Source organism: Trichoderma breve (genome assembly GCF_028502605.1).
Source record: "Trichoderma breve strain T069 chromosome 7 map unlocalized scaffold00008, whole genome shotgun sequence".
NCBI classification, from domain to species: Eukaryota; Fungi; Ascomycota; class Sordariomycetes; order Hypocreales; family Hypocreaceae; genus Trichoderma; species Trichoderma breve.
Window position 1 is genome coordinate 895,272 of NW_026611594.1, and position 19,999 is coordinate 915,270.

At 46.8% G+C, this 19,999-nt stretch overlaps 5 protein-coding genes across 5 annotated transcripts; 3 read left to right on the forward strand and 2 right to left on the reverse strand.

Moving 5' to 3' along the window:
• Nucleotides 1-492: 492 nt before the first annotated feature.
• On the reverse strand, nt 493-2,131 carry T069G_11386 (fungal zn(2)-Cys(6) binuclear cluster domain-containing protein; the record flags this gene model as incomplete). Its single annotated transcript, XM_056178591.1, has 5 exons — nt 493-1,183; nt 1,237-1,361; nt 1,422-1,705; nt 1,768-1,848; nt 1,942-2,131. The coding sequence occupies 5 exons, from the start codon at nt 2,129-2,131 to the stop codon at nt 493-495; spliced, it is 1,371 nt and encodes a 456-aa protein (XP_056023465.1).
• Nucleotides 2,132-2,876: 745 nt separating this feature from the next.
• On the reverse strand, nt 2,877-4,886 carry T069G_11387 (uncharacterized protein; the record flags this gene model as incomplete). The annotated part of the gene is made up of 1 exon (XM_056178592.1): nt 2,877-4,886. One exon carries the CDS (start codon nt 4,884-4,886, stop codon nt 2,877-2,879), a length of 2,010 nt encoding a protein of 669 aa, XP_056023466.1.
• A 2,904-nt stretch (nt 4,887-7,790) lies between these two features.
• T069G_11388 (helix-turn-helix, psq domain-containing protein) lies at nt 7,791-9,329 on the forward strand (the record flags this gene model as incomplete). The annotated part of the gene is made up of 1 exon (XM_056178593.1): nt 7,791-9,329. The coding sequence occupies one exon, from the start codon at nt 7,791-7,793 to the stop codon at nt 9,327-9,329; it is 1,539 nt and encodes a 512-aa protein (XP_056023467.1).
• A 1,837-nt stretch (nt 9,330-11,166) lies between these two features.
• On the forward strand, nt 11,167-11,953 carry T069G_11389 (uncharacterized protein; the record flags this gene model as incomplete). Its single annotated transcript, XM_056178594.1, has 2 exons — nt 11,167-11,222; nt 11,323-11,953. The coding sequence occupies 2 exons, from the start codon at nt 11,167-11,169 to the stop codon at nt 11,951-11,953; spliced, it is 687 nt and encodes a 228-aa protein (XP_056023468.1).
• A 1,564-nt stretch (nt 11,954-13,517) lies between these two features.
• On the forward strand, nt 13,518-18,349 carry T069G_11390 (NACHT domain-containing protein; the record flags this gene model as incomplete). The annotated part of the gene is made up of 3 exons (XM_056178595.1): nt 13,518-14,189; nt 14,246-14,818; nt 14,999-18,349. 3 exons carry the CDS (start codon nt 13,518-13,520, stop codon nt 18,347-18,349), a joined length of 4,596 nt encoding a protein of 1,531 aa, XP_056023469.1.
• Nucleotides 18,350-19,999: the final 1,650 nt, after the last annotated feature.

The following is a 19,999-nucleotide window of genomic DNA, read 5'->3' on the forward strand; positions in this document are numbered from 1 at the left end:
TGCTAGTGGCCGACATCTTCGTCTTCACGTAATCATTGTGGGTGAATTAACCAATGGCAGTGAGTTTCAGGCCAGAGAAAGTGGCCAGATGTTGACCGCAATCTGAGCAAACGGCACGATCCGTATCCGCGAAATGTGTCGATTGCTCTTCGTACTCGTATTATCACCACATCTCGACATTTCTCAGCGAGTGGTAGCCGTTTGTGTACTAAACCCCGACACAAGATGATGATGAGTGAGACACAAGACACACAACTGTGGGATAGCCAATAATGAAGCTAATTGCTCCGGAATTACCGCCGTGAATTAGACATTCGGAGTCTAGTCCTAATTAGTTCTAGACTCCGAATTCATGGGATGTCCCTGTGGAGTCGAGCATGACAAGATTTTGGCATGATCCTTGTTGTGTCTCGAGCTTCGATTGGGTGTCATGATGAGAATCGAAAGAGCCCATGGTTTGATTGGATGACTTCCGTGAAACCCGCAAAATTGCTAACCTCCTTTTGCAGCCGTCTTAAACGCTTCCTCCCACTCCTGGCGGAAAAGTTCCTCTTGTGGCACCCTTACCCAGAGGATGCTCTGCAGATGCGTAAGGACATCCTCCCATGTGTTCAAGCCGAGAGCTGCTGCAGCCACGCTCGCTTGATCCGTAAACCATTCGTGGTTCCTGGTGCCAACGGTGGCCACCATGCCAACGGAAATAGCCCAGATCCCTAGTGGACCGCTGATATGGTCATTTCTCAGCAGGGCCGCCAGATGGCCTTTGAGCTGAAGAATGATGGCATTGGCTAAGCCAACGTGGGAATAATATGTGGTGCCATGTAAGATTAGCATATAAAGTGCGGTCGCGTATCGGAGACACTCAGAGGCGGCCGATTGCACTGGGTCTGCATTTGCATCCAGGAATGGAGGCACCAGCAGCAATTTGTGCATAACAAAACAGGTTAGATCATGCAGCTGCGTATTGGTCAAACTTGAATGCCATGAATGATGAAAGATGTTCCTGAGCCGAGACAAGATGTCGCTCATAGCTGGTGTGACATTTAGTTTATACAGATTCGCGTCTTGTATCTCCGCGTCTGTCGAAACCAGCTGCCACTGCGGTATTGCGCTGATTCCATCTCCATGGCCAGAGTCGTCTTTAATCGGGAATTGAGGCGCTTCCATGACAAGCATAGATACCCTACAGAAAGTTATTCAGCTGTCATTCCCGCCATTCTTGCGTGCAACACTCACCATGAGACCATTCTCGCCGTGAGCGGGCTTCTCTGTTTTAGCTCATCGATTCCACCCCTGATGCCAACCATTCTTTTGACTCCATCAATGTGCATTCTGCTGGCTTCGATATTGCCCTTTCCATGCTATCGATATTCTGCGTCAGCGAGGAAAGCTATCACGTCAGAAAGAAGGAGATATAGTACCTCAATAGCAGCCAACGTTACCACAGAGTCTAGCGTCTCGTCTTGAAATGCTAATGATGAATCTTCGATTCTTCTTCTCACGAAAGCAATCGAGTCGACCATGAGGAGGTCTGAAATCGGGAACCCCTTCTGCGCCTGCAGCTCCTCGTAAAGAGATGCGGTCTGTAATGACACATGAAATAGTGCTTGGTCAGCAAGTGCAAGAGGCCACCAAGAAACAATGAATGGATTAGAGCCCATATTGAGGTCTAGCGGATAGTATTGAAACGCAATGCTGGACAGAACTGTCAGGGTTCATAGGTCAGTCAGCATTAGCTTTGATACAGGAAGAGGAAGAGCTACATACATCGGTGGATCAGGCGTTGAACATGTAGTCTAGGAAGCCTTGTCGGCGGATATGAATCAAATGGATCGAAAGAGGCGGTTGCTGGGTTTCTTATCCAAGCCGGATTTTCCGAAAATCGAGATATTGTCTCCCCATCTTGGGGCAATACAGAAATCACCTCCCCAACAATGTCACCAGCCGGTGGACTGTAGCTAGTCACCTCTGTAGACGATCCATATGCATCCAAGGATGAGTTTAGCGGTTTATTTGCATATACGCATTTGGAGTTTCTCTTGATACACCGAGAGCACTGGGGGATTCTGAGATCACAGCCGAGCTTCGCCTTTGCGCACGCGTTGCAGGACCTCCGAAGGGTTGTGCGCATTTTTCAGTAGCAAGTTTATCGAAATTCAACATTAGAATATTCTCAGCTGGTGAAAAGAACGAGTGTGTGTGTAAAGTGCAGCCGCTGAGTTGTGATGGTATAAAGTGAATAAGTTGGTATGTGACTGTAAATTAAGGCGCACGGCTCGAGCATTTGTAGAATGGATGACTAATGCCAGCCGGGTTTCGGCCGGGCTTTGGTGACATATTCAAATAAAACTTGACAGTTTAAAGCATTTAATGCTATAAGCATAAATTGCCGACAAAGTAGCGTCACAATCTGGTTCCTTTGTATTTCTACAAGTATATACTATGGAAGTAATTTTGAATATTTTTTTCCTTGTTCAATTGTACTACCGTGTCCATTTGAAGCGTTCAAAGCGCTGATATATGTCTGACTAGCTGACGGGTAATCAACCGCCGGGTAATCGGATTTAACAATTGAAACACCACTCAGTGTGGAGATGAGGCATGCTCAAGACTTATGTGATATTCATTCTGAGAGAAGATGAGACCCAAAAATTGATACCTAAACCTAACCAGATAAAACGAGCGCATACATCATATAAAACACCCCTCAGATAGACCATAGGCTCTGAGACTTCCGCTTAGCTCCATAGCTCCGTTTCCCTTTCATCTTCCATAAACTCCTATCCCAGACAAACCCTTGCTCGACGAGCCAGACATCATAAATTCATTTCAAAACAACCGCTAATAAACAAACAATAGGTTAAGATTATGTCAAATCAGTTGCCTCCTTTCATTTCAAAGATTGGGACCAAGATTTCCCCAAGAGAATCTCTCTGCTCAGTCAACGGCGTGGCTTTGAATATTTTCTCCTCCGATCCCTCCGTTGCCTCGACTGACATTGGCCGCTGGCCGCAAAAGACCCATTTCAAACTTGGTAAGACCGTGGCATATTGCTCTGCTTCCTTGAGCATGCGGTAAAGATGAGCACGCTCCCAGACCATGTCGTTAGGAGCAAAATTACCGACATCCACATGGACGTTGATTTCGTAGTCTTCTCTTTCAAAACCGTAGTCGTCAACATCATCGTCATCAACCGAATCAGCTGCGCGGGCACCATGTCTCTGTCTAAGTCTCAAACGACCTTGATTGGCTGGACCAAAATGCGGGAGTGATAAAGCGTCATCGAACTCTGCCTGTGTCACCCACCGGTCGTCGTAGTAGCTTTCGATATCCCGAAATGGTATCTCATCCGGAATCATATATGTATCTCTTGAGAAGGCAAGCTTTTGGAGATTATCCAAGCCTTGGAGTCGCATACGCAAGTCATCATGGTCGGGGAGCCAATACTGACGCCAGCCAGCAGCCTCACCAATAGCCTCACCAGCGCTGAGGCAAAGCTGCTCTAATGACTTGATACGAGTAATAACGGCTAGTGATTCTGCGGCGATGTGGGTATAGACTTGCTGGGTGTCTGAAGATGTGATATTTGCTGGATATCGCCATGATATTGAAAGGGAAGTAAGGTTTGACCATTGTTCATTGGCCAAGGCTGGAAGAATGTGCTGGTCCAGAAGATAGGGTGTGCTGTTCTGGACAGAGAGTTTGCTGACATGAGAATGCCGCAAGACAAAATCCGCGATCGGCTTTGCGAATTCCATATCCATAGAGAGAGACGGTACAACCAGCGTTTCAAGGTCTTGAAACGTTGGGCAATCGGACATGTATTGTTTAGAGGTGTTTAGACCATTCAGAGGGAGTGACAGGTGTCTCAGCGGTGCAGACAAGAACGACGACCAAGCTGCCAGGTCGGGATAGCTCGTGCCAGAGGCAAGGTCGAGATAGCGAAGACGGGGAAACGTCATTGTCTCATGACCTCTGAATTTTTCAGCCTTTTTACCGGAGGATTGAATTGTGAGACTCTCCAGTGATTCACAGTTATGCTGAAGGAAGCGTGATATGAGTGACGATAGTTTCTTAGATTTCTTTGGCTTGCCTTCCGCATGCATGGCCTCTTTGCACGAGCTGATGCCCAGAGAAAGTGATTGCAACTTTGCGGCGTGTGAGACCAACGGAGATTCTAGAGAAAATGGTACTCCGATGTAGGCTCCGGAAAACTCGAGATTCTGCAAGGGCAGACTTGCCAATGTCCTCATGGCCTCGATGTCGAGGCACATCTCATCATTCCACAAGAGGCTATCAAGATGGGGCATTGCCTCAGTCAGCACCTTGAGGATAGGTTGGCGGTACTTGATGAGGTACTTATATGCTGCATTGTTGCGCAGCTCATCCATTTGTTGCTGTGACAGAATACAGTTAGGATCTCCCGAGCTGGCCGCCCAGAGATCTTTGTGCGCAGCAGCAACGTGTCGCGGCTCAGGTTGAACTTTGACTTGACGAATACAAGAGCCAATAAATAGAGGAGCTGGAGTGCCGCTGGCAGTATCTGCTCTAATATGTGCTTCATCCACAAGCCGCTGTAAAAGCCTTCTTGATCGCGGTCCGTAATCAAAGCAAACCTCGACAAATTGATAAGAACGAGCTAGCTGTCTACAATCGCTGTTTACTAAAGCGAGAGCAGATAGCGCAGCTTTGTCGTTGGCAATCAAGGCCATGATCTCTGTCAGGATTTCTGGAGGCAGCGCCAGAAATTGACTTCGCGATGTAATCGGGCGGCCTTCCATGGCCTGTGAGAGTAAGAGGGGTAGCTTCGTAGCTTCTTTTACGTCATTTTCCTTTTTCCGGGTTGACCACTGACCGGTCATGAGTTTTGAAATGTCGTGCTGCATGATGAAAATAGACGCGTCTCAGAGACGGCACAGTTGCTCTCTGGCTCTGGCTTTGGGTCCTGATCTTTGGTGTTGGTGGTTTTTCTTTTGGAAAATTTTATTTATGGGTAGCGGGATCTCGCCCCAGAGATCGTGAGATGCGGAGAAAGTAGTGAAATGAGGAGTAATGGTAACATTGACTCGGAATACCACTCCTCTTATGTCCGGGGGGCATGCTGCATACCAACTCAGCGGTCAGCCTGTCTGAACGAGCTGGGGGCCGTTCACCGGATGAATAGCCGAATTGATTGGCTCTCAACTCGGCTGCAAATTGAGTGCATGCTAGGTATGCAAGGGAGAATCAGGTGTCCAGGCGTTCAGGCGTCAAAGGTATGACGAATGTCGCATCTCTCTCAGTGACAAATAAATGTCATTCACGCTGGCAACTCCCTGCGCATGGTTCCGTTCCACAATCGCCTGCTTAAACTTGTATCGACGCTGAGGGTACAGAGCAGCGAGTCGTATATCTACGGTTAAAATTGTCTACTAGCCTGAGCAAGGATGAAGAGACTAAATCCGAGAATTGAAGATTGGTAAATGATATCATGGAGATGATGTAGCATCGACCTAAGCACCTTTTTTTAGCATGATCCTACGATCCCAACATCTGATCCATGTCAACCCCGCAGATGCCCAGCGAAATCTGTCAGCATCAGCCCTTTCTTGTTTTGACTTGGTATTATCGCCGATTCGGCGATAAATAGATGGTCTGAGGGGTATTCACAGGAATACAAGAGGAAGAGGAAGTTCGGCCATTTCATGCGGGGTGCGTAATAGAAGGAGTGGTTGAAGCAGCTTCTTGACAGTACGGACCGCAGGACGAGATTAATGAATACTTGATTCTGTTCAAGAGCAAACTAAGCATAATGAAGACATGTCTTCACTTCAATGAACATCAGCAATAAAGCAGATTATTGCAACCACGTGTAATAGCCACAGCTATCTAATAGATAAATATCCCCACGGGATAGATTATATTCGAAAATAACACGATAGTGTTCAAAGTGTTGGTGTAAAAAAAAACGTGTTTTTGAATAGAATGGTGTCTACAGCTAGATCTCATCAGTTCTATTTATTTAAAAAGGGTTCAGTCTCGCTGCCTGTGAAACTCCGCACCAGTGTAGCACGATACGGCCAGCAGTGTTATCTATTCCCCAAAAAAAAAGGCGACATCGCTCTTTCTGTAGCGTGCAGATTAAGAACCAGATTGAAGTAGTGTATTCTCAGATAGGTTAGACGTAAATACCAACTAACACGGCGAGCATCTTTTTGATCGGACCATACTCGCAAGTCCCATGTCGTTATCAAGATGAGCCGTGTCCTCGAATAGTAACATAGAAACATCTCGATACACCCCCAATGAAGATGTGCGCCACAAACTATATCCTCCACGTACAGTCAAGTATTCTGGCTATCCATTCGCAAGATATACTAGCCACTAAATTGTTAGTTGTGCCATTTGATAACACAAAGGGAGATATTATCGAACCTATGGTGTTAACCAGTTGCAAAGACCTAGACATGCTGCTTGGCCACCCGGAGTTCCAATCAGTGGAATGGTACTATAACAAAGAGGCGTGAACCATGACAAGGGCGTTGCAGCAAAAACGGGAGTACTTGCGCCACAAAATTTTGCCAATGCACAAGGACCGGCCAGGCAGGCAGCCTTGCATGCAGCAAAGGAAATCAACAACGCATGCGCGCCAGGCAAAGTGAGTGGCAACAGGTAATAGTATAGCTGTAAAGGCCGCATGTCGATAGGTAGACTGTGGGGATATCGTTCTGATCGGAACACAGCGGTATGATTGTCGGGCTTTGTTCAGTTATCAAAGTAGAGGTGTCTCCTAGACCGTGCTAGGGATCAGCTCGGGGAAAGCAGTGATGAAGCTCATACGGATGTTAGCTGCATCATGTTTTTTGTACCAATATGAAATAAGTCAAGGATGTGCTCACCGACCTGAAGAGAGTGATAAAGCGTTCAATGGTAATTACTCGACTACCAAGTGTATGAAGCTGAGGTTTGTTCACTACAATGAAAAAAAAACAAGGAAGAGATAGCAGTCATATATTCAGCATGTTAAAACGAGAATGGCCGAGAACTTTGATAAAAATCGCATTTGCCGACATATCTTGTCCGTCCGATGATGTGTCCTCTCGACAAACCTAAGCATACCCCGACCTCCGGCACACCAACTCCACCACACCCAACTTCCGGCACACCCAACCTCCGGCATACCCAACCTCCGGCATACCCAACCTCCGGCATACCCAACCTCCGGCATACCCCGCCTGCACGCTCGGCATGCATGTACCCAACCTACGGCACACCCAACCTACGGCACACCCAACCTACGGCACACCCAACCTCCGGCACACTTAATCTCCAGCACGGGTGCCCAACCTTCGGTACGCCCAACCTCCAGTACACCTATCAGAGGCTGTGAACCTGAATAGGTGAAATGAAGCGTCCACATTCAAGATGGACTTTGTAGCTTCAGCATAACGATATAAAGAGAGAGGATATCCCTTTTGGCGAAACAAATCCAGAGATAAATTCAGTCTTCAATATTACCTAGCTGCAGAGTGTGGCTAGAATACCTTGCTGTTCAATTGTCGTTTTGACTCCATCACTCTTCTTGTTGCGTTTCAGATTCCTGACAACAGCCAATCTCCGACAGCTTATACAAGGAGAAGAAATCCTTTCAGCTCTGATAGGCAAGAAAAAGAATTTCAACTAAGTTGGAATTCCCAAACAAAGTAAGCTTATATGGTCGTGTATTCAATTATATATATGTATAACCAGTGGCACCCAGAACAACAAACGCAGTTCCTTATACTTCTTCTCGAGGCCCACCAAGAACCAAAATGCAAGCCCCAGCAACATTCTCAATGTCTCCAAGCATCAGATACATGGAACTCGATATCCAAAATGCCATAAATGCTGTCAAAAATGGCATATCGGTGAAGAAAGCTGCCCTTCTGTCTGGTGTTCCTCGCCAAACACTCCAGGATCGACTGCACGGTAAAGCAACTTCAATGAAAATTGCAAAAGAAAGGTTCCAACGCTTCTCTCCAAGCTGGGAAGAATGCATATCTTGTTGGGTCTTTTTCAAGACAGCGGAGGGCCAGCCTCCAACGAATCAACAAATTAAAGAATTCGCCCAAGGCCTCCTCCGTGAGGAAGACGAAAAACCTCTTGGCAGGAATTGGATGACAGGCTTTCTGCATCGTAATCGCGGAATTCAGATTATACGCTGGCTATCAGTGCCGATTACTCTTGAATTACCGCATGATAGCCAGGTTTCATACCACTGGCACAAAGCGTTGTATTCCCAACGTATCATCTTCGATTTGGCCAAGCGTGAGACTCAGCAGCTTTCTACTTCCGAATTTGACTTTCGGGGAGCCACACAGACCTATCAGACTCTTAAATGCTCCATAATGCATTTCAATGATAAAGATTTCGCCAATGGCGGTCTAATTCTTATGAAAGCATTTAAAATTCTTGAGGTTGAGTTGTCTGAAGGCAACTTCAATGTCATTCAAGATATCTGTTTGAACCTCCTTGGGACCCTTGTCCGTTACAATTATCCTGACGTCGGTACTATAATGCTCCAGCATTGCAGTAAATTATTCAGGATAAAGGACGAACAACACCCATATTGCTCTTTCTTCGAATGTTTGACCAAAGTTTTTGGTAACAACAAAGCTCAATTAGAGTACTACCTTCCGCTACTTACTAGGCTCTACGCTGAAGAGCTCGAGTATTTACGAGGCCGCACCGACCGAAGTTCCATACAAGCAAAACGCCGAGATCGCCAAATTGTACGGGATTCCAAGAAGGTAGCTACAACCGAGGACACTGACGAAATGATCATTTCTTCTGAAAGCCTTCTGAAGTTGGTTATCTCACAGCTCGGGCCTCTTGACGACAAAACTCTACGGATTGAAAATGAGACTCTAAGAATGCAAAGCTATGTCGGCAAATACGAACCGAACTATATCAGCAGGGTTGAGCAATCAATCAGTAAGATTGAAGAATGTTATGCGTCTGAACAGGTGCCCTTTAAGGATTGGAGCAAGTCACACCAATCTGCGTTCCTACGCTTCCTAGAACGGAAGTTCGACTATTATAAACACTCCAACGACCATAATGCAGCAATAAAAACGGCAGGATGTATTTTGGAAAACGAAGGTTACCAGACCGAGCGCTGGATTGTGTTTTCCCTCCAGTTCGAATCGTGGCTCCGAGACATAGGAGACACGGAGCCGTATTCGTACATGTATTATCGACTGGAGCGGCTCAAGTCGAATTATTATCAGAAGCTAGCAGAACTATCTACCGAGGGTCAAGATCTACAGCCACGAACGATTTCTGAGCTACGTAGGCTCAACTTATACTAACCATCCTACAATTGTATGTTCCCGTACAGCCTTTGCTCAATACACGCTGTTACTAACTGCTTGGTGGTCGTGGACTGCGATTATGACTAGCATTCTGGATCGCTGCATCTCTAAAAGGATTCTCAAGGTGGCACGCTCATTGCAAAAGGGTTCTGAGGCTATGACCTTAAGTCTTGAAGTCTCTGGTGAGGCGGGTTTCAAATAGCATTCGCTGGTGCGACACCTAGCGGTCCTGCCATGATTGTGACTCGTACAAGGGCCGCTGACCTTGGTGGCGGCAGCATCAATTCTACTTGTTTGAACTTGCTATTGTAGCCTATATCTACATGTATGTACTATAGGTAGATTTGCAGTGTATATTTAAAACACGGTCTCGGTGGTTAAAGAGCTGCATCTCGAAATATCGTTAGCGAGAGATGAGCTCTCAACTAGGTTCGAGAGAATTTCTGAATCTGCATTAAGCGAATTGGACTTTTCAATCTGGAGCGCATTATTTACTAGGTAAATATTTCTATAGACCAGGTGATATTCCCGTATCGAGAGCCTAAAAGAGTATGTACTTATACCTTACGAGAATGTTGTTTCCAGTTAGATTGCATCAGTTCCGGTTGTCTAACAAGGGTTCCGTCTCGCCACCAGTGAAACTCTACCCACGATGCAGTACGGCAACAGCCAGCAGCGCTGCTTGTACCAAAGCCAACGCGGTATGATCTACGGCGACGAATCCAACAAGTTGATACCAAGTCATTCCGTAACCAACAGAAGGGAACACAAAGCGCCATGCCCATGCCCATGCTAGCACCGCAAACACAACCGCTTGCATGGCTAAACTAATGAGACTGAGCGACGAAGAGGCCGTTCCTGGAGGGTACTGCAGGATCTGGGTCCGCTGGGAGAAGAAGGACACTAATATTAGGATAGTGACGATGGGATTGATCAACATTGTGTGAATGCCATGGAACAACGCCAGAGCCCACTTGTGGGAAGAAGCATCTTGCGAGGGCCACGCGCCGTCCACGACAACCGGTACGAGCGATATGAGGAGAAATGTCAAGTATATTGACAGCACAGTAGGCGCGGTAGAGTTGCGGACGCCGGGAGCCCTGTCACGGCTTTCTGATGGAAGCAGCAGCACGGCAGCAAATCTAGATCCCATAAAAAGAGAAAGCAATAAAGGTCAGTAGACAAAATCGTGAATGGTAGCGCACATAGACTCGGAGAGGTCAAGAGACCTGTACATATAAGCGCACACAAAAGAACGACGATGGAGAGGAGATAACTTACACGATTAGCCACAAAACCCAAACCAAGCATCTGTGCCAGGTTCAGATAATCTCCCAGCTGTGGTGGGTTGTGTGTAAAGAAGTCAGGGCCAGGAGGCGTTTGGACGCTGTTGATCATATAGTAGAATGCAAGCGCGAATAGTTCCGTCGCGCCGGTGAGCTGGAAGAGCATATAGTAGGGCGAGATGCCGCAAGCATTTCGCCGCAGCCAGAACTCACGCAGCTGCGGGAGGAATGAGATTAGGCTGAGGACCAAGAGAATACTACATGTAGATCATACGAAGAGGCCAATGCCAGTTCCATCACTAAAAAGCTGGGGGGGCTGTTGCAGGCATTCTGATCCAGTTGGGCAACGAGGCTGCCATTGTTGCGATTGGCCTATAGGGCGATGAAGTTTGGTTCCGAAAAGCAATAGTCTCCCGGAAGGGTGCCGTGTCTCTTTTACAGCGGCGGCCGAAGCCGCGCCGTGGCCCGAGAGAGCGGCGTGTGAGCCGAGGGACGGCTTCCTGCTGGCTATTGAACGTTGAGGAGCGGCAGTGGAGAGCCCAGCAACTATGGCAGCAGGAGAACGGAGCAAATCGCCTGGAGGCGATCGCCAAACGGAACGAGTGTAAGTTTTTCTCTGTTCTAAAAGCCTCTCCCTTTTTCTTTTCTCTCTCTTTTCAGAGTTTTGATGTTGACTAGAAGCCCCGTGATTGGCCTTCTGCTAGTCCATCGACGCCTCTCCTCAATGCCACGCTCGACTGCCCATGGACAATACCCCATGGACACTCCTTTGACGTCACTCTCAAGGTCTCATACGAGGGACGAGTCTCCGATACGCATGAACTGGAACTCACAGAGCGCTGCATCATTTTCTATACATATGATTTCCAATTCCCCAGCGGTCTCCGCGAGGGCTTCCGTCTCTGGTGTCAACGACGGTCCGAGACATCGATCAGCTCGCATGATGACGGCAAATGGGTTGAATGCAGCATTCCAGACGACGATACTTTCCTGATCGCCGACGACCCTCCCGTCGACGTGCGGGTAGGCGATGATGTCGACAACTTTGTCACTCTCCGCGTGGGTGAGACGTGGACCTTGACGAAGAGCTTTGACTGGGGCTCGCTCCCCGACGACACTGTGCCCGGCGATGTCTTTTCCCTTATGTTCCAGGACACCATCGTGGATTGGTGGGATTGGGGGAGCCAAGGGCAGGAGTATCGAGACACAGTCGTCAAATTGCCGTGCTGGATCGTCGGACCTGTTGTCGACCCGGCTGATAATGGAGGTCGGCCGCGACTGTTGGTGCCGGGATCGGCGAGAAGAGTCGAGTTTACAGTAGTCGTATCAAATTGAATGCCCTAGAAGTTTATAAGTAACTCGACAGAGCTTGGTTTGAACGTTAACTTTGAGAGACTCACATCTGTACAAAATGAACCTAGACAACAGAAAGGTTAGACATAATTATGAACGCTTCCCATAAGGTGTAATTCTAAGCCCAGAGCCTTGCCTTTACATGACTCATGTAAGACACGAGATTGTGACAGAGTCATCGTTGTTCCAGCTCAGTTGCGTCCGTACTTGCTTATACCAGTAAGGAATCGCTTCAGGATAGTAACATGCCTTATACAAAGCTGGTTTCCTGACGCAGAGCACTTGCTTCTTTCGTTTATTGACTAAGTATGTTAACTATCTCAACCCAAGTCTTAATTCGAATACCTATTGTGATGAATTGTAGTTAAGTGACATCACAATAGCAGAGCCATGGCTTCATAACAGAATAAGACACGGTAAAGTAAGACACGGAACCTCGCGAGACACGGAACCTCGCAAAACACGGGAAAAGTTACACGGAAAATCTACACACGGAGGAGTCCGACACCGCAGAATTACACCGTAGAATTCACTCGTGACCATCCGACGTCACTTATACAGTTCAAAGTTAGACATGCACTTCTTCAGACTGCAAACGAAGGATGCTCCTTACATGTAGCTCAGGTATTTAAAGGAGCAACTGCTACGGCCGAGGAGAAGAAATATGGGAGCGCCAACTCAAGCAAAATAATTCCCCATCTGTTTTATATACATCAACCAACTTGCCAAACAATGAAGTTTGCCATTAGCGCGACCATCCTGGCTCTGGCCAACATCGTCTCAGCCCAATGGGCCTGCGATCCCGGCTTTCAATGCGGCTCAACCATTATTCATCGTGGTAAGTGAGCCTTTCCCTATATACCTTTGTCGCTGGTACTAAATCCTGTTCCCATACAGATGACAGTGCTTTTTGGGTCCAGAACCTCAAGAACGCAGAGGCCGCCGTCGGGAGAGCCGGTCAGGATCCCTTGTGGGACCTCTTCCGTTGCAACAACGATCGAACCGTTTCTTTTGTGCAGCACTGTCCAGGTCGGTGTGCTTATACTGGCAGCGCTGGACAGGATAGATGTGAAGGGTACGTGCATCATTATCCAAGTATATTGTATTGTCACTAAACGATTCAGGATTTAAACCAACTACATGTACGGAATGTATTGAATTCGTCGGGGGTGCCCGCTCGCCTAGGAAATAGTGTCGTTGCTTCAACAGCAGATCACTTGATGATTACAGAGTCCTAGCAGACTTGTAATTGCTACTTAACATAGCTCAATTTGATACAGTTCATAAGTTGAATTCTGAAACTAAACCATAACCAATGGTCAATGAAAATTATCTGTAATTGAAGTTTAAGGATAAAATGAATGATCAATTTCAGATGCGCTTATGCAAATTTGCTCCTACAATTCTACTGGCCAGTTGACAACCCCGCCAGTACCCAGCCACTCACTTGGCGGCAGCATCAGCAAGCGGTCGTGAGTCTTTAGATTTCATCCTGGATACGTCAAATGAAGTCGCGTTCTTTGACTCTGAAACTTGAGTTTACGCAATGTTCTTGAAACATCTTTCGTCCAAAGTAAAGGAAAAGCTCCCTCGCCATCACAGCAGATCTCGCAGCCCGTCCTTAAGAGAGGGTCCTGAGCCAAGTCTTCAGAATGTTCAAAAAACGACATCCACCCCGAGCGACATATCGTCGGCCACGGACTCTCCTCAAAAGGCCTCTGATGCTACAAATATCTCACAAAGCCGTCAATCTCTGCCCATCTTAGAAATCACCAAACCAGCAAGCCCACAAGGGCTAGAAGCTCAAGACCCCACTGCAAATTCTACTCTGGGTCCAGCACCAGATACTCGTAGCGAGAAAGAGAAGTCGGAACAATTAGTCCCTGAGATGATATGGGATCGTGCATACGATGCATTGAAGATCGATGATGCTGCACTGGTACAAGCATATGAGAGGATTTTAACGAGCAAGCTTCAAAACACAGAAGTCAAGGCCGACGTGAATGTCATCAACCAGCATGACAAGGAGGAGAGAAGAAGTCAAATGCATCAGCTAGTCAAGGACGGCTTGGACAAGATTTCGAAGGAAGCAAATGTCAAGTCACTCGTCGGTTCAGTTTTACAAACGGTCAATCTCGCCCAGAATATCGTCACCGAAGTAGTCAAGGATGTGCCACAAGCTGCAATTCCATGGGCCGCAGTCTGCCTTTCACTTGAGGTAAAACAGCAATACTCTGTCAATCAGTAACATCTACTGACGCAACGTCTTTACAGCTGTTGGCAAACCCCATATCGGAGACTGAAGCCAACTGCAAAGGAATTAGCCATGTGGTAGAGCAAATGAACTGGTACTGCGAGCTAGCTGGGCTTCTTTTCAGCGAAAATCCCGGTGGTGCCACAGCCGGAATCCAACAGGAGCTGCAGACAAAACTCATCGATTTGTACAAGAAGCTACTTTCGTTCGAACTCAAGAGTATATGCTCTTACTACCGTCATCGAGCACTTATCTTTTTGGGCGATCTCATCAAGCTTGATGATTGGGAGGGAAGTCTCAAGGCTGTTCAAAACGCCGAGGCCTTCTTCAATAAGCATGTCCGCGTGTTCCAAAGCGCCGACCTAGGCCAAGACGTGAAGCAACTCGTTGCTCATGCAAAAAATGAACAGGAATACCGAAAGACGGATGACGACAAAAAATGCCTGAGAGATTTGTACATCACAGATCCACGAATGGACAAGAGCAGAATTGAATCAACCAAAGGCGGCTTGATTCAAGACTCATACCGTTGGATCCTTAACAATTCAGAGTTCAAAACTTGGCTCCATGACGACGACAAGCGGTTGCTTTGGGTAAAAGGTGACCCGGGCAAGGGGAAAACAATGCTTTTATGCGGTATAATCGATGAAATCAAACAGAGCGCAACACACACAAATGCTATTTCATTCTTTTTCTGTCAGGCCACCATCCCGACAATCAACAACCATCTGGCCGTTTTACGTGGCCTCATATGGTTACTTGTTGAACAACAGCCATTTCTCATTTCTCATATCAGAGAAAAGTACGATCCTATCGGCAACGAACTATTTGAAGGACCCAACGCGTGGTACAGTTTGGCAAACATTTTCCGCAGCATTCTACAAGATGAGAGGTTGACCACGGCGTATGTGATCATTGATGGCCTCGATGAATGTACTACCGGTCTGGATGAGCTACTTGCACTTATTAAAGAAGCCTTGCCTTCCAGAAATGTCAAGTGGATCCTCTCCAGTCGGAACTGGGCAAACATTCGGGAAAGCCTTGAAGATGCCGGTGCTGAAGGTGTGAATCTCAGTCTTGAGATGAACGCCACCGTTGTGGCAGCTGCTGTGAATACATACATTTCTTATAAAGCATCCAAGATACCACTCTTAAAACAAGATGCCGAGTTAACAGAGGAGGTATGCAACTTGGTACGAGAAAAGGCCAATGGAACTTTCCTTTGGGTGGCAATCGTTTTCCAAGAACTGCAGCATCTGAATATCCATTACGATGACCGCGAATCTGTGTTGGAGCGGTTGAACGGACTACCAAAGGATCTCACTGAGCTCTATGATAGAATGTTGCATCAAATCGGACGTCTAGAAAAGAGAGAGTCTGAGTTATGCGAGTCTATCCTCGGGATCACCGTACTGGCTTATCAGCCCTTGCGTCTTCAAGAGCTGGCGACTCTAGCAAGCTTCAAAGGGAATCTCACTCGACCATCCACGCTTCAAAGCCTTATACATAACTGCGGGTCTTTCTTGACAGTCAAGGATGAAATTGTCTACTTTATACATCAATCGTCTAAAGAGTACTTGACCAGCAACAGCGCAGCTCAATCCACCCTATTCCCAAATGGCATCAAGGAGATTCATCACAAAATGGCTATGCATTCAATCAATGCTATGGAACAGAAACTATGCCGAAATATCTACAAATTGAACGATCATGCAATTATTCTTGCTGATATTAAGACGCCTGAGCCCGATCCATTGATCTCTCTGAGATATCCTTGTTCCCACTGGCTTCAACACATCTGCGACTCAATATCCAACTCGGAAAATACACAGAATCAACTTATGTTAAACGATTCCAAGATATTAACATTTCTGAAGAAACACATCCTTCATTGGCTCGAAGTCATGAGCTTGATGCGAAATCCGCCAGGCGGCATTCCATACATCAGCCGTTTTGGAGGCTTGCTTGAGAGATACTCTTCCAACAGCGAACTTTCACAACTGGTTTACGACATTCGTCGGTTTACACAGCACAACTCATGGATCATCTATAATGCTCCGCTTCAAATATACCTCTCTGGGATTCTATTTAGCCCTAAGCTTAGTATCGTGAGAACTCTTTTTGAAGAAGAGCTACTATCTTGGATTACAACTAAGCCGCTCGTTGGACGTCATTGGAGCCTTCTTCTACAAACACTCGAGGTCAAGTCCTTGCTAATCCCAGCGGCAATCTCAAGCGACAATAAGATCGCAGTGTACGATTATGATACTTTTGAGGTAAAGGTCTGGGATATTGCCTCAGGAACGCAAATTCAGACACTCAAATGTAAAGGAATAATCAGCCAGCTCATCTTTTCTTGCGATTCTAATCGCATTTTGGCAGCACAGAACGGCCCTATTCTTTCATGGGACGTAGATTCCGGTGCTTTACATCGTCAAGCATGGTCTCCTGGTTACCATGCATCTCTCTCTAGGGACGGCATGTTTTTGGCTTCACATACATCTGATAGTACTATTCAGATTCAAAATTCGGCTACAGGAGCACAGGTATCTCTTGTGAACGACAAATATGATTACCAGGGGGAAAAGAACAAACAATTGGTGAAACTATCGAATAACGCCAAGTTTCTGGCATTTGGCTGGGATGAGATAACCATATGGGACGTGGCTGCACACAAGGAGCATATGCGTCTCAACACATTAGGAGGAGGTCACAGGCAAGTCTGTTTTTCAACTGACTCCGAACTCATGGCATGGGAGTCGGGCGCTGTTCAAATATGGGATTTGGCTACGGAAAGGGAAATTCAGATCCTTCACATCCTTCACAGAGAAGGCCATTATACCAGCGAGTCTCTCTCATCACTCGAGTTCTCAACCGACTCTAAGCTCGTGGCTGGAGGGTGCTGGGGTAACATTTGGATTTGGAACGTGAAAACCGGCACCATGCAGACACATCTAGACACTAGAGGGCAGCAACCGTACGGCCTCGCCTGGTCTCCAAACTCCAAAATTCTGGCATCAACAAACTTTGAAAATATCACAATATGGGACATGGCCACTTCTGCAGAGACGGAGGATGTTCAAAGCACTAATGATGCAAATGATGACTACTTGAACCTCTCAAAGACCACATTCTCACATAATCCCAATATCGTGGCTACAATTTCACAAACAGGCCATATCAAAGTTTGGGATATATCTACCGATAGAGATGTATCGGAATTCATGAAAAAGGATCTTGTTAACAAAGCAAACTTTCCGCCAGACCCCAATCCTTCAGATGCAGACAACGGAGAGCAAAATGTCGAATCAGGGGACATACCTTCGGGGCTGCAAGGGGCTGGATTTTGGGATTTTTCGGGGTATAAGCCATGCAAGCAAATCGCATTTTCGAATAATGGCGGATATTTCGCTGCAATTACGGACGACATTACGATATGGAAGACGTCAACAGGGGAAGTGATCTTCCAGTCTACAGTCTTTAACCGGGGTATCGCTGATATGGCATTCTCCAATAATGCACAGTACTTCAGCCTTTTATTAACAGACCGGAAACTGGTAGTGTGGGATATCACCACCGGTGATAACGTCATGTATGTCAAGGATCATATATGCGAAAACGATGATGGCGAAGAATGGTGCAAATGCGACATCTCTGAACGCCCTTACCCAGGCGGTGATTCATCAGTCATCGCCATATCCAACAATGGCAGGCAAGCGCTTGTTAGGAGTCCTTTCGGGGGTGAGATCTGGATATCCACCATGGGAGAGAAAAGGACTAGACTCATTCTCGGAAGCATCACGGCTTCAACTTTTGGATCTAGGGAATCGTATATTGGAACGGCGCGTGGTTTCCTCAACATTAAGGGCCTTCTGACTGGAGATGAGACACCGGACAGTTACAAAACCATAACCGAAGACCAACTTCGTTTTGAAGGATATGGTTTGAGCGCCGATAGGAGCTGGATTACCTGGAATGAGAAGAAAATTTTATGGCTACCAGTCACTTATCGTCCACTTTCTTTGGCGCACGATTTCATCAACATGTCCCCTCTTGGCATCTCCATTTCTGCCGGTGCGAGTACCGATATGGATATCAGATTTTCCGGGCCACCTCCAGTATAGCCTTTTTATAAGGGAGAGATTTTACTACATTGGTGGTAACCGTTGAGAGGAAGACATGGCGGCAATGGCTTACCGAATATTCTCTTGAGATTGGTCGAGAGAAAGAGTAACTCCGGTACAAAAGATGGATTGGCACTTAGCTATGAATGAGGCAAATATATGTAGAAAACTACGAAAGTGAATTCAAGTTATGCTATAACGAGGCTATCACTTCTAGGTGTCGTAATGACTGGTGGTGGGATTTGATTCGATAGCTTTGGCCGTCGAATCTCTCCTATAACATGCAGAGGGTAAAGTTAATTCCCGATTCCGTAATTGACGTCTGTCATCGCTTCCTTGCGTTTCCTACGTGGCTCTAACCTGCTATTGGAGGATCCTCTTCAATCAAGGCGGGATGGTACAGCGTGCTGTAGACGGCGAATGCGGGACTGGTGGAGTCGGCAGCCGTATTTCACAGTCGCCAACTCATCGTCGCCGTCATCAGAAGGTCCCGGGCGTTTACAGGGGGTTTCGTTGGCGACCATACGAGTACGTGTAGAAGTTCTCGGCGAATTCCGGTTCGTCTCCATCGTCGTATGGAATTCCACATGTTGAGTCCCGGTCATTGATATTATCCCAGGCGTTTTTTCTCAAGCTGTCGCAAGAACTCTTCTAATTCGTCTTTGGCTTCTTCCCGCTGCAGACTCGGGACCCGGCGGCAAATTGCCAGACGAAACGGTAAAATTGCTTGGGCTCTATGTCCCAGTCGTATCTGGGTCTCGAGAGATGTATTCGCTTCTCTTTCACATGTCCTACTATTAATGAAGCATTACTGCTAATGTATCTGTCGATACTGTCGGTGAGAGGAGAGCCGCCTTTTGGGAAATAAAGACCTAAGTGGGCTGATACAGCTTGACCATTTTCCTCGGCAAAGCCGTTCATTTTCACTATTTCTTCCCTTGGTCGTGGATCTTAATAGAGGTGAAATCGAAAGGATCATTGCCTTAGACTAAGGTACTCAATAGAGTGTTGCAGTGATGGCTAAAGTGAGCCGACAGCACACACCGTCGCTGCCCGACCGAATGCATGCTCCACTACTTTATACGTGGTGTAAGCCTGCACGGCAGAGATCTTGGTTTTATTCACATATCACTTTCCAAGCTTATTACAACCCATTCCTATATGCAATGTATCGTAGAAAAACGCCGGGTTGAGTTTATACAAAATGGATAATTGTACTTTATACTCCGTGGGGTAGATTGGTTATATATACCTGAACGCGTCCAGATACCTTGTCGATGCGATCTTATCCTTGAATCTACATTGTATATGGTGCGTCCCGCGTCGGTGATTTTCATGCTATTCGCAGCACTGAATCCCAATTATGACATCAACATCGAACCCGCTGGTACGAGATTTGAACTATTTTGTCCTCTCCGCAGCGAATCCGGCCGCCATCCATCTTCTATCGGAAATCCAGTCCAAATCATCACCACCGACCCTCCATAGCGGTGAGGAGACAATTGGCTACCGCATATCCATCCCTTCTCACAACTCGCGTCAGGACGAAGTTTGCTACAAGTGGAGGGTTGGCGCTGGTCCCTCGCCAGCCATCGCCAAGATGGGGGATATTTTTGTCCCGGAAATTCTTCTCTGCCCGCAGGATACATC